The sequence below is a fragment of the Chinchilla lanigera genome, unplaced genomic scaffold (assembly GCF_000276665.1).
Source record: "Chinchilla lanigera isolate Chin_1 unplaced genomic scaffold, ChiLan1.0 scaffold00028, whole genome shotgun sequence".
Taxonomy (NCBI): Eukaryota; Metazoa; Chordata; class Mammalia; order Rodentia; family Chinchillidae; genus Chinchilla; species Chinchilla lanigera.
Window position 1 is genome coordinate 13,312,383 of NW_004955429.1, and position 15,975 is coordinate 13,328,357.

The 15,975-nt window shown below is 55.4% G+C and overlaps 1 protein-coding gene across 9 annotated transcripts in view; it reads left to right on the forward strand.

Annotated features, from left to right (window-relative positions):
* Iqsec1 (IQ motif and Sec7 domain 1) overlaps positions 1 to 15,975 on the forward strand; it is a gene marked incomplete at its 3' end in the record, with an annotated part of 126,605 nt that overhangs the window by 65,798 nt on the left and 44,832 nt on the right. The window contains 1 exon segment of one of the 9 annotated variants that reach the window (XM_005386988.2): positions 9,014 to 9,315. Coding sequence (XP_005387045.2) covers positions 9,251 to 9,315 — 65 coding nt within the window. 9 annotated transcript variants of the gene reach the window in all.

Consider the following 15,975-nt stretch of genomic DNA (forward strand, 5'->3'; position numbering starts at 1 on the left):
AAAGGGAGCCCCAAACACCCTCCCAATCAGACCTCATGGGACGAGTCATCAGAGTGGACTGGACCTGACCCATGCCCGGCCTTAGGGGCTGCAGGATTAGCCTGGCACAGAGCAGACCTGGGGCTGCATCTCAGTGTCAGCTTTTCCTGGCCGTGCATTCCTGGTGAGGCCCCTCTGTGCAGAGGCAGACCCTCTATTTTATTATCTGTTGCTATCCCCCTTTCAGAATAAGAGACCTCTCCTCCATGCCTGCTCCCGGAGGAGTAAGTGCTGTATGCAAGGCATGTTGACTTGTAGACAAGGACTCACATGAGCTGGACGTAATTCACCGCATCCACGAAGATCTGTTGAGCCCTGGTAGTGCCAGGCACTGTGCCGGGGCCGGGGACAGGTGCATCAACAGCCTTTTCCTGACCCGTTTTTGCCCAGGTGGAGCTGCCCAGTGCTGGGCCCCATCCCCTCCTGCCCACCCAGTTTCCCGCTAGGCCGACCAGACCAGGGTGCAGTTCCCCAGCAGCACGACAGGTGGCAGCAGTTCGTGGGGCGTGCCTGGCTCCGCGGAGGAAGGGGACTCGGCCGCTCTCAGGCTGGCCTCCGTCCTCACCCACACCCTGATTCCCGAGCCCAGTGCCCTGCCTTTCATTCCCACCGAGGCCTGCTGCACCAGCTGTGCCCTGAACTACCCTTTATTTTCTTGGTTTCCTTTTCTCTTTTTTGTTTTTTTTCTTTAGAATAGGTCTATGTAGTCCAGGCTGGCCTTGAACTCTTGGTGATCCTCCTGCCTCAGCCTCCCAACTGCTGGGATTACAGTCCGTGTGCCTGGGTTGAGCTGTCTTTTAAAGCTGAACTAAATTTGCCACCAAGCCCAAGTGAGGGACTGCTGGGTGTAGAGACCCTTAGCAGGGTCTGGGGCCTGGGTGCTGGGCCTGGGTGCTGGGCCTGGGTGCTGGGCCTGAGGGGCCCGAGTTACGGCTGAGCACCACAGACTGCCGGGAGGGTGGAGGGCAAACCAGCGACTGTACACAGAGCCCCGGGCGCGCTCAGTGCCTGCCAGCGCCGTACCCCGTGTCCCATGCGCAAGGCAGGCAGCTATGGTCGGCCTCCCTCTGCAGCCTCAGAAGTGGGGGACCTGGCCCAGCACCCCAGTACCGTTGGAGAATATGTGGACCAAGGCTCGGTCGCTTGGGCACCTGGTACGCAGTGAGCACTGGTAGTGCTGAGAGCGGCACGCGCTGTGCCGCATTGGGTGGGCAGGACAAGGTAGGGGTCAGACTCATGCCGGTGGGCACCAGGCTCGTGCTGTGAGCTCTTGAGGTTGGGTGAGGCTAGAGGCACTGTTTTGTTTGCTTATTTATTTATTTTTTTTGGTTGTTTGTTTCTGAGTCGGGGTCTTGCTGTGTAGTTCAGGCTGGCCTTGAGCTCACTGTGTAGCCCAGTCTGACCTGGAACTCATGGTTATCCTCCTGACTCAGCCTCGTGAATGCTAGGATTACGGGGTGGGGGGGTGCCACTATACCCTTTGGGAGCCTTGTTTTCTTTGACAGCAGTGTTTCTCAGAGCAAGACCCAGGGAGCTGAGTTTAGAACATTAAATGAACAGCAGGGGGGTGTTTGCCTTTTCCACCCACACTCAGGGGATATGGTGGAATTTTCTAGAGGCTTTAGGACTTGTCGGCTGATGTCTGTATATTCTTGTGCTGAAAAGATGTCTGCATGTTCATTTCTGACCTAGTAGATGCCAGTAGGTAGAATGCCCATACAGTTTCAGGATTCCCAATAAAGAGTGTACGGCAGGAAAGGTGGTATATACATGTCATTCAGCCTTGGGGTGGCTGAGGCTGGAGGGTCACAGAGTCAACCCCATCGGGGCAACTTAGGTAGACCCTGTCTCAGGAAAAAGAAGGCTGAGCTATAGCTCTGTGCAAAGGCCCCGGGCTCAGTCTCCAGTCCACACAAGCAGAGCACAGAGTACAGGAGGAGAGTGCGCTGCTGTCTGTCCCCAGACTGCCCAGGGAAGGGGGTTGGGAAGAGCAGGCCTCTCTGGAGGGTCAGGGTCTCGGGGTGGTCACAGGAGTGTCAGCCCCGCCCCTCGGTTGGTCCCTACAGTGAATGCTGGCCCTAGAGAGGCCTACAGCCCTGAGGACAAGGACGAGGCCCCTTAGGAGGCTGACGTGGGCTGATAAACCAGGAGCAGGACCAGAGCCAGCCCTGTGCCCAGCCTGGTTTGCTGAGGCATTGCCCTGAGCAGGGCGATCATTAGGCAGATGCAGTGCGGGGGGACCCGTCCCGATGATGAGTCAGTTCCCAGCACCACAGGGGCCCCAAACCTTGTTGTCTCCGCTAATAACACACACGCTGCAGTATTTACGGCATTGGTAGAGAAAGGGAAATCAGCTGTGGGTTGTGTTGCAGTGTCATTACGTTAGTCTTTACGGCATTGAGTGTATTCTCAAACCGGGTGTGGTGGCACATGCCTATAACCCCAGCACTTGGGAGGCTGAGGCAGGAGGATTGCCACTAGTTTGAGACTACATAGTGAGTTCAAGGATAGCCTGGAATACATAGCCAGACGCTATCTCAAAGACAGTAACAACAAAAACAGACAAAGTATGTTCGCAGATTTCCACCACTCAGCACGCAGGGTCTCTGCAAGGGTGACCAGGCCAGCGGGACATGGCACAGACACGGTGACATGAAGCCCATGCCCTGGGACCCAGCGGGGAATGACTCACTCACTGGCCAGCGCTCCTGCAGCCCCTGACTGTGTGGAGGCCAAGGTGCCTGACCCTTCAGGGCTGACGTGTCTGTAATGTCTCTCTATCACCCCAAAAGGCTAACTTGCATTTCTTCATCACAGAGGAAGTCATATTGTCCCATGGCTCGGCAGGGAAGGTGCGCGAGGAGCAGTGACCCCCAGTCGGCTGTCCCCTCCCCAGGGGGAGACATTGCCCAGAGTGTCTCCTGTCGGCCCGTGCTTGTGCTCCTCCCCTTTCTGTGGGGCTGGGGCTGCAACTCTGGATCTCACGCACACTAGGCCAGCGCGCTGAGCCATACCCTTGCCCCCCTTCTTTTTTTGTGTTTTGATTTTTTGAGACAAGCCTTCACTTTGTATTCCAGGATGACCGTGGACTCACTATGTAGCTGGCCTCAAACTCCTGGGCATCCTCCTGTCTCAGCCTCCCAAGTGCTGGGATTACAGGTGTGCGCCTCCACACCCAGATCCTCAGCGCCCCTTCTTCTTTGCCGCATACACCATTTTCCAGCTCTTGCTCGAATTCAGCAGTGTCTCCCCTGTTTCAGGCTCTCGCCTCTGCCTCATCGGCGGCCTTTGGAGTGCGGGTCCCTTCACCCCTTGTGGTGTGTTATGCAGGTTGGCACAGGCCTGCACAGCACCCACACTGGTGTTTTATAACAGCGCTTTGGTCTGATTCTGGCTGATTCAGCTTCCTGGCAAGATCCAATTTGTGTGAGCGATGCTAAGCTTTCATTTACAGGGCAGATCTGGTTTTTTTTTGTTTTTTTTTTTTAACCCCAGTACCAGGAATTGAACTCATGACCTCACGTTTGCCAGGCAGGCACTGTGCCGCTGAGCTAAATCCCCAGCCCCTACAGGGCAGAGCTGAAGTTTGCTCGTGATAAGTGGCCAGCAGCAGGTGCTCCTTGGCCTAGGGACAAGCCCAGGTGGCTTCTGAGGCCCCTACCCAGCAATGCACTCACAGGCTGTGGCCCCTGTTGTGTCCTCTGCCCTATCCTCTATTGTAGCCAGCAGCAGGGTCCCCTGGAGGGTGACCAAGTGGCTCCTGGAGACCCCTGGCTGAGGCTGCTGCCCCATGCGCTGCCACTGTACCTGGAACCAGGCTTTGAGAAACAGTGGCGTCATGCAGAGAACGCTCCCTGAGCGCCGCCTGCTGGGTTGTCACTGTGGCTGATTCCTGATAGGCTGTGTGTCTTAGGGTGAATTACTCACCCTCTCTGGGCTTGAGGGCACTGATATCAAACTGGAAAACAAACGCCACTCTGGAACTGTTTCCAGAATCATATCAGCTCTGTTGTCACCAGCACTTGTGAGTGGCCTCTCCTGAAGCCCAGATCAGTATCGAGACGCAGCTACTCGGGGCTGGTGCGTAGTAGGCGGTGACAGCTGTTGGGGACTTGGTGAGCGTTCTCTGGCACACACCGTCTTCTCCTGGGTAGATGCAGGCAAGGTGTCCGGCACTGTGTGAGGCCTGCCTGCGTTCATCGCCAGGCCGTGGCTCGGGGTGAGCTGGTCGAAGTCTTCTTCCCGCAGGGACGAAGGAGGTGTTGTCCAAATCAATAACATAAAGAGGACTGCGGAGCAAGCGTTTAACCTGCTCCAAGTACCTGATGTCTTCAGAGCACCTAACGCGGCCTTGGCGCTGTGCTTTGGTGTGGACGCACCGAGAGTTCTTTATTAATACGCGTTTGTGATACACACTGATTGCTCTCATGGTGGGTGCTAGATGCACGCAGGCGACGTGGCTGAGTTCTTTTTTATGTCCCTTCTCCCTCCCTCTGTCTCGCAGTCCCTTTTCCACTTGGAGTAGCTCTACCTCCCTATTTCCTTTTATCTATCTTATTGTGCCCCTTATTTATACTTTGAATTTCTCATATGAGAGAAACCAGAGGGTGTTTAAGCTCGAGTATCTGATTTATTTCACTTAACGTTATGCTTTCAAAGTGTATCCAGTTTCCTACAACTGGTTCGAGTCCGTCCTGTATGGCGGAGAAGTACTCCGTTGTGTATAAATGGCCCAGTATCCATTCATCTATTGACGAGTAGATGGGCTGCTTCTAAGGTCTGGGTTTTATGAATTGCGCTGCTAGAAACACAGGTATGGAACGATTCCCTCAATTTCTTTGCCTGCTTTCAGTATACGGATGGGCCCCAGTTTAAGGAAAGTTGCGAGAAAAACAATCCATGGCTGTCAGTGACAGCCATTCGTTCCCCAGACACCTCTGTCTTACAGACCCTCCTGGTGACAGGCGCTCTTGAACAGTAGTTTCCTCTCTGTCTTTCTGGAACCCATGGTGTAAAGAGGGCCGGGGTGTTAGCTTAGATTGAACTTGGTCAGGATGAGAAGCACTGCCCCAGCCCTGTGGTTGTACCTGAACCAGAATAAAGCTAGTTCAACAGAATCCATTTGCCTGCCCGATGTTTACTGAGCAGCTACTAAAGACTAAGCACCCTCTTGGAGCTGGGGACGCAGGGGTGCATGAACGCAGCAGTGCCCTCCTGCCGGTGGAACCGATAGACACAACCAAGCATTTCTGCGGGATAATTACGGGTGAATCAAGGCTGGACGAGATGGAGAGAATGAGTGTGCTTTGCCCGGGGAGGGCCTGGGTGGCCCCTCAGAGGCTGTGTGCGCTGCTTTGGAGGTCTCCAGATCTGGAAATGTTTCTCTTCTGCGCTTTCGACTGACTGGCTTCCCTACAGTGCCCCTCATAGAGTTTTGTATTGTGTCTGTCCCCTCCCTTGTTCCTTCCCTTTCTTCCTATGTTGCCCTTTCTGCAAAATGGGATCTGTGGAACTATTCAGGCTGGTCTTGAACTTGTGGGCTCAAGAGCCGCCTGCTCTAGCCTCCCAAAGCTGGGACCATGTGTGTGTGCGTGTCACTGCACCAGGTTCTGCTTGGTTGGTTCCTCTACTACATCCAGTCACGTGGGTCAGCTCCATTCTGTGTTTGGGTTAGAGTGGCGATCTTAAAACTCACCTGCCCCAGGCTGTCACCCTATTGTCCTCGTCCCCAGCTGTGCCACCCTGGCAGCATGGTGTTGGTAGACAGTGTGGCAGGAAGCCTGGGGTCAGTGCCCATGTTTCTAGTGGCTGGCCACACAATCAGGAGCACCTCCCATTGCCATGTTTCTGGGCCTCAGTTTCCCTAGCTGTAAGGTGAGGAATTGTGTGAGCTGTGATAGGGATCAGCGAGATGGACGGTGACACAGTAATGACTGACAGACCTGGAGTGGACCAGGCAGGATTTCAGAGTTTTGTGGCCCCTGCTGGTGCACTCAAGAGCCTCCTAGGAGGTGCTCAGAGCTCTCCGGCCTTTGGATTATGATGCTTTTATTGATTTATTTCACTGTTGTTGTTTTGTTTTGTTTTATTTTGTTTTGTTTTTTTTAAAACAAACAGTTGTTGAACATTTTGGAAACTGTAAGAGGGCACAGAGGGAAAGTTCTCTCCCCCTTCCCAGCTCAGGCTGGGGGTACTGGCCTGGTTCCAGGTGTCTCTGGGACCCTCAGTTTTCCTGCCCAGAGGCACACAGGCACCTGTTCCTTGGACTTCTTTTTTTTTTTTTCCGGTACCAGGGATCGAACTCACGACCTTCCGCTTGCTGGGCAGGCGCTGTGCCTCTGAGCTAAATCCCCAGCCCCCTGGACCTCTTTGAAGAACAGTCTTTTGAAGGCTGAGGATGCAGCTCAGAGGCAGAGCCCTTGCCTAGCATGTGTGAGGGCCTATGTCCCATCCATAGCACTGAAAAAAAAATTGTATGATCATGCAGTCCTATATAAGCATATTAGAGCTCTATGATTGTATTGTAAATAAATAGCAGTTCTTTATACAGTTTGTGTTACAGGACCTTTGCCTCAACTCTCTTCCTAGAAGTACACATGATACTGCTGCCAACTTTAGCATAGGACTCCACCTCTGGGCCGACGTTTACTTAACCAGGCCCCTCCAGGGGCACTGGGGGTTGCCTCCTGCACATCTGCTCTTTTAGACAGCTCCTATCCCTGGATATAAAAATGTGCATATGAGCAGGAAGCACCGCAGGATTTGCTCCTAGGAGTGCACTGGTCCCTGGTGGCCCTCTTTGTCACCATCTTGGGCAAGACCATTGATTTACTCTCTTCCCCTGGGATGCTTGGGCTCTGCTGCCACGGATCCTTCCCCGGCCGTGGGGGGCTGGCTGTACCAGCTGAGCATCTCCCAGGGTGGCTGAAGCCAGTGTGAGGCTCTTCCAAGTCCCACATTGGCTTTCTTTCAGATTTGACCAACTTTTTCTGAGAAGAGCTAGAGTGTGAGTATTTTAGACTTTACAGGCCTTTCATCTCTGTTGCAGTTATTCAACTTGACATTGTAGCACAAAAGTAGCTGTAGGCTATACTTGAAGGGGTGGGTGTGGCTCTGCTCCGATAAAACTTTATTTAAAACCCCAAAACAGGAAGCAAGCTGGATCTGGCTGGCAGGCTGATAAGCCTTTTGACTTCTTTAGCCTGCAGAGCACTTTTGATATAGCCCGCTGGAGTGATGGAGGAGAAGAAGGGGCAGGGTAACCTGAGCATACCAGGCAGTTTCTGAGTTAAATGAGGGGCGATCTGCGATGGTTTTCTGGGAGAATGACATTGACAGCTGGACCCCCAAATCTCAGCCACAGCCTAGGCACAGCAGGAGTTAAGGGAGCTAAGAAACATTTGGGGAGAGGGACTGCCCAGTGATGAGGCTGTCAGAAGCCAAGGGGGACAGGAATGTGGTGGGGGTATGGCATGTGAGATGGGTCAAAGCAAGCAATTTGGGAATAAGATGCTCTGTGACTTTTTTGCACCCTGCTTCCCCACCTATGAGCTCCTACTCGGGGCTGAACCCCAAACATCCCCTCCTCTTTGCACCCTTTCCTGGGACAGAGTTACAGGCACCTTCCTCCAGTCCTCACACCGTAAGATACTTGGCATAGTGGCTGTCGTTCGTCCCCAGAAGCAGGCACAGAGTAAGCGCTAATTAATGCCACATTAAATTAAACTTTGGGGGAATCGGCAGGGGCAGGGATGCCCCGTAAACTCCATATTGACGAAACTGAGACTGAGGCGGCTCAGCAGTTTGCCAGGTTGCTTAAGGGTTCGATCCACTTAGCCATTTTAGCCCAAAAGCTCGCCCTCTCCGGGCTGGAACTTTTCTCACTCCCTTCCTGAGACCCTAAATGATTACTCTTCAGGCAGTTAGCTGTGCTCAAGCGAAAAGGCACAGTTCGCAGGAAGATAAAACGAGAGAATGAAGGGGCACTAGGTTTCCGGGGACTCCATGCTCTGGTATTCCGCATTCTGGCCCGGAAACTCAACCCTTTCCAAATCCCAGAGGAACAGTGTCGCCAAGAGCAGCCTGGGCCAGGAGTGAGAGCCTGGGATTCCTGGAGAACCCGGCCTGTGAGCCTGTCTGGAGGGGCCTGCAGCCGCAGGGGATTCTCCTGGCTCCCTTCTGGCGGCCTATTTTTGGAGGGCAGCTCAGGCTCGGCCTCCCCCAAGATGGGCTATTTCAGTCAGTCCCTGCGGCTCTGCCCACCCCACCGGGAGGAGCCAGATGTGTGTGTGAGCAGCGCGGCCGCGGACCTCCTCCAGAGCCGCTGCACTCGGGAACTCTTCTCTGCGATGAACACCTTCGCAGTGAATGAGCAGCGGGCCGCAGCATGCTTTGGTAAAGACCAGTGGTGTGGAGACCTCCTCTCGTCCCGTGGGTTACTAACCATCTGTCTTCCTTGGACAATGTCTGTGCAGATCCTTGGCCCATTTTAAAAACTGAGTTGTAGTGGGTTGGGTCCGCCTGGGGAGAAGGTTTTTCTTCAGATCCTCGGGATGGGACCCACCCCTGCTGCGGCCGGAGCTTAGAGCCCCAGAGCCACTCTGGCCAGGGGCGGGGCGAAGTCGGGGCGGGGCGAAGTCTGGGCGGGTGGGCCCCGGCTGGGTGGGGTGGCGCTCTGTTTGTGCAGGTGGCGCGTTGGGGAGGAAGACGTGGCTGTGGGTCGGCGGACTATCGCGTTAGGGGTTGTACGCAGCCCCTCTCCCGGGCCTCCAAAGCAGCGGGACCGGGGATTCCGATGCACGCCCCACCCTGGCCCTGCTCTGCTGGCCTTGTCCCCGCGCGTCGTGGCCCCGCCCTCCAGGCGCCGTTTGGTCACACCCCCATGCGCCCCGGCCCCGCCCACCCCGGCTCTCTTGGCCCCGCCCCCGCGCCGTGGCCCCGCCCCTCCCGGCCACATTCCTCCGGCCGGGACTCGGTCTGCGCCAGGCGGGCGGTGGCGGAGGGGCGGGTTCGGCGGCCCGGGGCTCGGACTCGGTTGGGAGCTGCGGAAACCGGGGGGCGCTGGGCCAGGGGACCCGACGGGGTCCTCCGGCCGGGGCTGACAGGTCTCACGGGTTGGGGGGTCGGGGATCAGCCCGCGCGGCGACAGTCGGAGGCGCTCGGCTGGGCCTGGGTCCTCGCGCCCGGCCCGGTCCGTCCGGTGGCCGCCGCCATGTGGTGTCTGCACTGCCACTCGGAGAGGACGCAGTCGTTGCTGGAGCTGGAGCTGGACAGCGGGTAAGGGCGGTGGCGGGGTCGCGGGCGGATCCCTGCCGGCCGTGCAGGACGAGCTGCAGGGCGGTGTGCAAGGCGCGTGTGACCTCAGGACAGGGTGTGCACAGCGACGCTGCCTGCTGGCCGCCCAGAGCATCCCGAGTAGTAGCGGGATGGGGCGGGACTTAGTGGTAGTGGGAGAGGAGACAGGAGTGTAAGAGCAAGGGTTCCTGCAGGGTGCGTTTATGGAGGACACTGGCTGGGGATTAGGGTGGGTGGGGAGCAGGAGAACAAGTGGACAGAAGTTTGCCGCCTGGAGTGCTGGTCCACTTTCTGCTTGTGTTTGATGGCAGCGGCCCAGGCTGCTGGGGAGGCTCCTGCAGGCCTGTTTATTGGAGATCCCGGGCCTGTGTCTGTGTCTCTGTCCACGCTGCACTTGAGACCGTCTACTGCGTTCCAAATGTGCGGGTGGCCAGGGCTTAGAGCCCCCATGCCTGCCCGGGCCACCGGGGAGTGTGCTGGGGTGCCTGGGGTTGGATGGTGTGCAGCTGCTCCTCCTGACTTCCTACAGATGCAGGGACTGCTGGCGGTGTTGCAGGGCGTTGTTTACACGCAGGGTGGACCGTGTGCCTAGTGTGGTCAGAGAGAGTCAGGGTCTCCTAGATGCCAGCCCTTCCCTGTTTCAGGGGCCTCCTGAGCATCCGTGGTGGGGCCATGTTTATGGAGCGGGAAGGAGAAAGAGAGTGTGTGTATGTGCTGGGAATATTGATCTCCACTCCACTCGCTTGCCAGCACAGCTGCCCCTCTGAGCCGTCTGCAGGCCCCCTCGGAGGAGCAGGGCTGTGGGGCTGAGCGGATTTGTTGACAAGCTGACTTAGCTTGTGTCAGGCTCCCTCTGGGGGATGCCCACCTGGAGCTGTCTGATCTTTTGGTTCAGAAATTCTACAAGCATGTGCCTGGCAGTTGCATTGAGAGCAAGTGTGTTCCCCTCTGCCCCCTCCCCAAATCAACGGCTTGAGTCTCCTGATGGGCTTATGGGGAGGGGCTGGTCCCTGAGGAGCCAGTGCTCCTTGCATCTGGGGCAGAGGCCAGGCGAGCTGCAGCTGCAGGACCATCTGTCAGGAACCAGTGGCCTTGAGCTGGGAGTGGAGTGTCACGTTATTCCTGTCCCACATGTGCCTGCCACCCTGTGCAGCTAGGTCTCAGCTGTCCCACCGGCTACAGTGCTTGCATTCATCCTCCTATTGCAGGGGTGCAAACAGGTTAAATATTCATGGACACAGCAGTGAACAAAACTTAGAGTCTTGGTCCTCATGCAACCAGCAGTCTAGCGGGGAACATGGAGACTGTGAGAAACAAGGCAGCGTGTGCAACACCTCAACCTGCCCTGAGCTGAAAGGTCCTAAGGGGCCTCCTGCCCCTCCATCAGGATCTCCTCAGTGTCACCACTCCAGTTGGCATGTCGCTGGCCATCTTTCTTGCATATTTCTCACACATATCCCTTCTCAGCAGAAGTCACTCTGTGTCTCTGGTGTAAGTCCTCCAGCTGCAGAGAGTCTAGCTTGGAGCCTTCTGTGGTCTGGGTTGCTGATAAACAGCTGCTCCCCAGTCTCAGAGCAGGGGCAGGTGTGGCGGAGATCAAGAGGCCTGTCACAGTTGCAGCACACAGTTTGCCTGTGGGTGTCAGAGCGAGTGGAGCACCCTAAATGCAGTTCTGGAGGAGGCCTGGGGGGAAGCAGAAGAGAAGTGGTCCAGCCCTGGTCTGTGGGGGCCAAGCGAGGTGCTCCTTGAGCTGTAGAGCCTTCCAGGGGCCAGCTTGCCCTGCTGTCCTTCCAGCTGGCCATCTCCTCCTCCTCCCTAAACCCGGAGGAGGCCTCCCATCTGTAACGCGCCTGAGAAAACCACTCCTAGGCCCAGCCACATGCCCGCACGCGCAGGCCTGCCTCGAACAGCATACGTGGCTCCCTTGCTGCAGCGTAAGGGCGATTTGCTGCGTCTATGTCTGGACCTCACAACGAGACACTGTCTGTGCTGCTTCCACATGGGCACACTGAGGTGGGGAGCCTAGTGACTTGACCAGAACGTCCCCGGGAGAGCCCATCGTAGGGCCCAGGTATATGACGGAGGACAGGCCTTTACAGAGAGCCCTGCCAGGATTTCAGACTTTGGCTCAAGGAAGACGGACTATGAACGAGTTGTGCTAATATTTACACAGCTTCAATTCAAAAACATGGACAGAGCTGACAGCTGCAGAGTTAAACAGCTTGCTGACTGGGCACATAGGGAGGCATGGATGGGCACAGGGCTGCGGGAGCTCCGTTTCTCTGTGCGCATTGAGGTTTTTATCTGGCAGGATTCTGCAGGTCATTGGATCATGGCTTGCCCCGAGTGTCTAAATCCAGGGTAGCTCAGGGCAGCAGGAAAGAAGGGCTTAGGGAAGCAAGCATTTTGTTTCACATCCAGGCCCAGTTTTCTGAGTTTATGCAAGTTAGCACACCCTCTGCGCCTCAATTTCCCTTTCAATGGTAGGGAGTGACAATACTGCTTGCCAGAGGGGCTGAGCCTGTGTGGCCTCACAGGGCTGGCCAAACCCTGGGCAGACAGCATTTGTCCAAGTCAGCACTCTGCTTTTCCCGACTGCCAGCGACCTGCTGGATTTTCTTCCTTCCTGTTTTGTAAATTTCCTGTGAATTTTGATGATGCGTGGAATATTCAGTGACAAACACAGAGGCAAGGTGACAGGTGGGCTGGGACCCGGCTGCAGGCCTGGGGAGAGGTCCCCTGCCGGGGTGTGTGTGTGTGTGTGTGTTTGTGTGGGCCAGAGGATGCTCCAGGCTGTTGAGTGTGATTTATCACCAATCCTCAAAAGCGGATTGTAATGAGTTTAAAGGCCATTAAGGCTCTTGAAGAATTAATTGGTGCGGCCTTAGAGGATCTGGCTGCTCCCACTGCGTGAGCTGCTGCAGAAAGAAAATTGATGGCAATTATGGTGGAAGATATGGCATGGTGCCACCTGGACCTGCCATCCTCACCGCCACGGCTGTACTCTTGTGGGACAAGTGTGCGTGCCAAGCCCTGGGCCTGAGACTTGTAGCCCAGTGCCTCCCTCACACATCCTGGCCACCTGCTAGGCACAGTGAATGAATGCAAGCGTGAACAAGTGTACACAGCTGTCCTGGGCTTGGCGACACGCTTTGTTCTCTGGAGAGGTGGGTGTGACCTGAGGGCCACCCAGACTTGTACTTTCCCTCGATCCTTCAGTCACTCAACAGTTACTGAGCACCTACTTGTGCCAGGCCCTGGGACAGTAGAAGAGCCGAGGTTAGTATTGTGGAGTTGCACGTCGCTGAGCACAGGCCTTCAGGGCCTCACAGAATCCTGACTCACCTCTTCCCAGCTGCGTGGCTTTAAATACTACGTCACCCTCTCTGACCCTTGATTTTCTCCTCCCGGAAATGGGGCCAGAAGCAACTCCTGGGGGGACGTGCGGCCTTGTCTTGTGGCCATTCATCCGGCTCCCCACAAATGGTGGCTGCCGTCCCCATCCTCACCCTTAGCAACTCCCCCTTTTGCAAACGACTACTGAGTTAAGATGTTGTTCACGACTGTTTTTGTTTCTGCTGGCTTCTGGGCTGGAAGACTGCTGTAGCCCACGTGGCTTTTCGTAATCGCCCTCTCCCTCGCCCCGGCCGCTCTGCCTTGCTTGTCTTTTCGGTGCCTTATTCGTTCATGACCCCCGCCCCCCGCCTGCTCCTTCAGGCAAAGAACCGTTCTTTCCATTTTATTTCCTCAGTCTGTGGCTTCCTGACATGGTGATAGTTTAATTTGAACTTGAGGGCCCCATGTGGAACCACAGCAAGAGTCTCCTCCCTGTGTGTAAAGATGGGAAACAATGACTGCATTTGTTTTTTCCTCTTTGTTCAAAGGTCAGCACAATAATAATAATAATAGCAATGGCCTCCATTCAGTCACGTCTGTGTGAGTCTTAATTCTAATGCGATTTGTGAGTAAGGGCTTCTGTTGTCCCCGTGTTTCGGATGGGGGACACTCCCTGAGGTCACCGCTCCTGAGGGCTGGAGCTGGGATCCGCAGCACTGTCTGCCTGGCGTCAGGGTCTGCGTTCTTCACAGTCAGGCCCTGCTCTCGGGGTAAAAATCATCTTGGGTAAAATATGTCACTGTCATACGTGGGTCTGATGTCCCCTGGTGTCGGGAGTCCCAAAGTGTTCCCAAATGTCCCAGCCTGTGTGCTGTTTGATGGCACCGCCCCAGGCCCTGTGGTCCCAAACACACACTTTCATCCTGCGTTCATTCCTTAGTGCAGACTGAGAGTGGGATGGGCCCCTGGGAACAAAAGCAGGCTGTTGCTGACTGGCCGAGGGACTGCTACAAACATGATGGGCTTCTGCATGGTTAGGAAGCCCAAGGCCAGGTCTTTTGACGTCACTGGGTGACACGTGTGTGAGGGCCCTTAATTTAATCCCGCAGGAAGGAGGAAGATCGTTGATAAGCTGGAGAGGTTGGAAGCGGCCCCAGCCGTAAGTGGCCTCCTCATTCACACGGACAGAAAGGGCTCCCCCAGATCACTTGCTGAGACTGGGTCAGCGTCTGCCTGCCAACGTGAATGTGTTTTCCCCAAGACCTGCGTTTAGAGTGACCTTTGCTTTCTCTTTCCGGCTAGGTGGTATAAACATGAAGAGCAGTAGGGCACGGGAAGCATTTAAGACAGAACTTTGTAATCACTTAGTAAGCACTCTATAGACGTTGGTTATACTCACTGCTATTATTTATCCTGAGCTTTTTAAATGCTTATTACTAAGGTGTAAAAGCTGGCTCCCTTGAGAGGACACCCCCCCCCCAAGGCCCAGTGTTCTACAGCTGGCCCTCGTTGCCTGTCCCTCGCCCCCCGAATCTCATCACACCCCATCCCCAGGCCTCATTGTCCCTATCTGTGAAAAGAGGTGTGAGCTTCATGACTGTTATGGTCATTTCTACAGGGGGAGTATTAAGCCCAGTATAGCCAGGCCACCTACAACTCTAACCATTGGCTCTCCCCACTGTCCCTGTGACCTTAGGCATGTTCCTTGGCCTTTCTGTGCCTCATTGTCCCCATTTGTAAAATGCGAGTGACAGTAGCAGCTCACAGAGTTGCTGGAATAAATGTGTAACCCACATGAAGTGCTTAGCACACAGAAACTCCTGATAAATGGTGGCCTTTAGCTGTTGTGTCAGGCCAAGCGTTTCACCACCCTGTATTGCCTGTTGGAGGCAACGTGCGTGACTCCTTAGATGGGGATGGGTCATTATCTTTTTGGCCACAGATGAAGATGGAGTAGAAAGAGAGGGAGGAGGCTAGAGTGTGGCTCAGTGACAGAGCTCTTGTCGAGCAGGTGTGAGACCCCGGGTTCCGTCCGCAGCTCTGTAAGAGAGGCACACACAAGAGATGGCAGCAAGGGGGAGCAGGTAGAGATGGAGAGCTGTCCCTGGTGTGACAGATGGCAGACTGGGTAGGAAGTAACTAAAGCCCACAGCCTGGAGTTTGTGCTTGTAGCTCTCTGTCCAAACAGCCTGCTAAGGAGCAGACAGTTAAGAGTATTAAGGAAATTGCTTTGCCTGTGGATTGGAAAAATTGTAAAAAGATGGCTTGCAGTGGGGTTGGGATGCAGATTTCTTAGGGTGGGCACTTGCCCTGTGCCATGGGAAAGCAAGAACCCCCCTCTTCCCAAGACCTGGGGGTGCTTCAGGGTTATGGGGCAGGAGGAGGCAGTTGGAGCAGAGCCTGAGGCTTTGGACAGTGCTGGTACCCTGGTCCTGCCTGGCATTGTTTTGGGCACCTCCTAAGGCCCAGAGCTCCGGGCCTGGCCTTGAGGTCTGTGGCCTCAGGTCCCTGTTCTGCTGTGTTTTCTCTACCTGGCCTGGACACTGGGCAGGGAGGCGGCTTGCTGCAGTGGACCTGGACCACCGCCATCTTATCTGTCACATGGAAACAGTGGAGGGAGAGGTGGTGAGGGTCATACACAGCAGACACAAGGGTGAAGAGGGTTCCGCTAGATTTGGGCAACGCCCTAAGTGTTTTTGGTGGGCCTGAAGTTAGCTCGGCTTTGAGACAGGGTGGGAACAGGCTACAGAGTGAAAATGGTGGTAACTGGCATTCGGGCAGCTTTAAGTTTCGCCCAGGCTTACCTTGCAGGACCCTCCTGACAGTGTGGCAAAACGGCAGGCATATTCTCATTTTTCGGACAAGGACACTGAAGGTAGAAAATGCAAAACAAAACAATAGTATGTGAACTTTGCGGAGCACAGCTTGTGGCTGTCTGGTTAAGGAGAGGCTCTCTTTCCCCACCCTGGGGCTGGGGGTGCTTGGGCTTCTCAGAATGAGGACAAGGCAGATGTCAGGAGGGGGGGAGGAGGAGGGACAGGGACTTGCCCACCCCGTCGTGTGGATGGGTGCTCTGCCCTTTTGCACACGGGGCAGAGGACCCTTGGAAGTTCTGCCTGATGTCCCCGCTTCCCATGAAAGTTTGTGTCTGCTCCGGGAATTCTGAGTCTAGATTCCCCGAGTATCGGCACAGCTCTCCACCAGCCTGGCCCCCACGATGGAGAGAAAGCGCTGATAGCAGCAGGTGCGTAGTAGATGTTCCCACAGTACGACTGCTGGGATGAACTGCAGTAGCAGTTGCTGCTG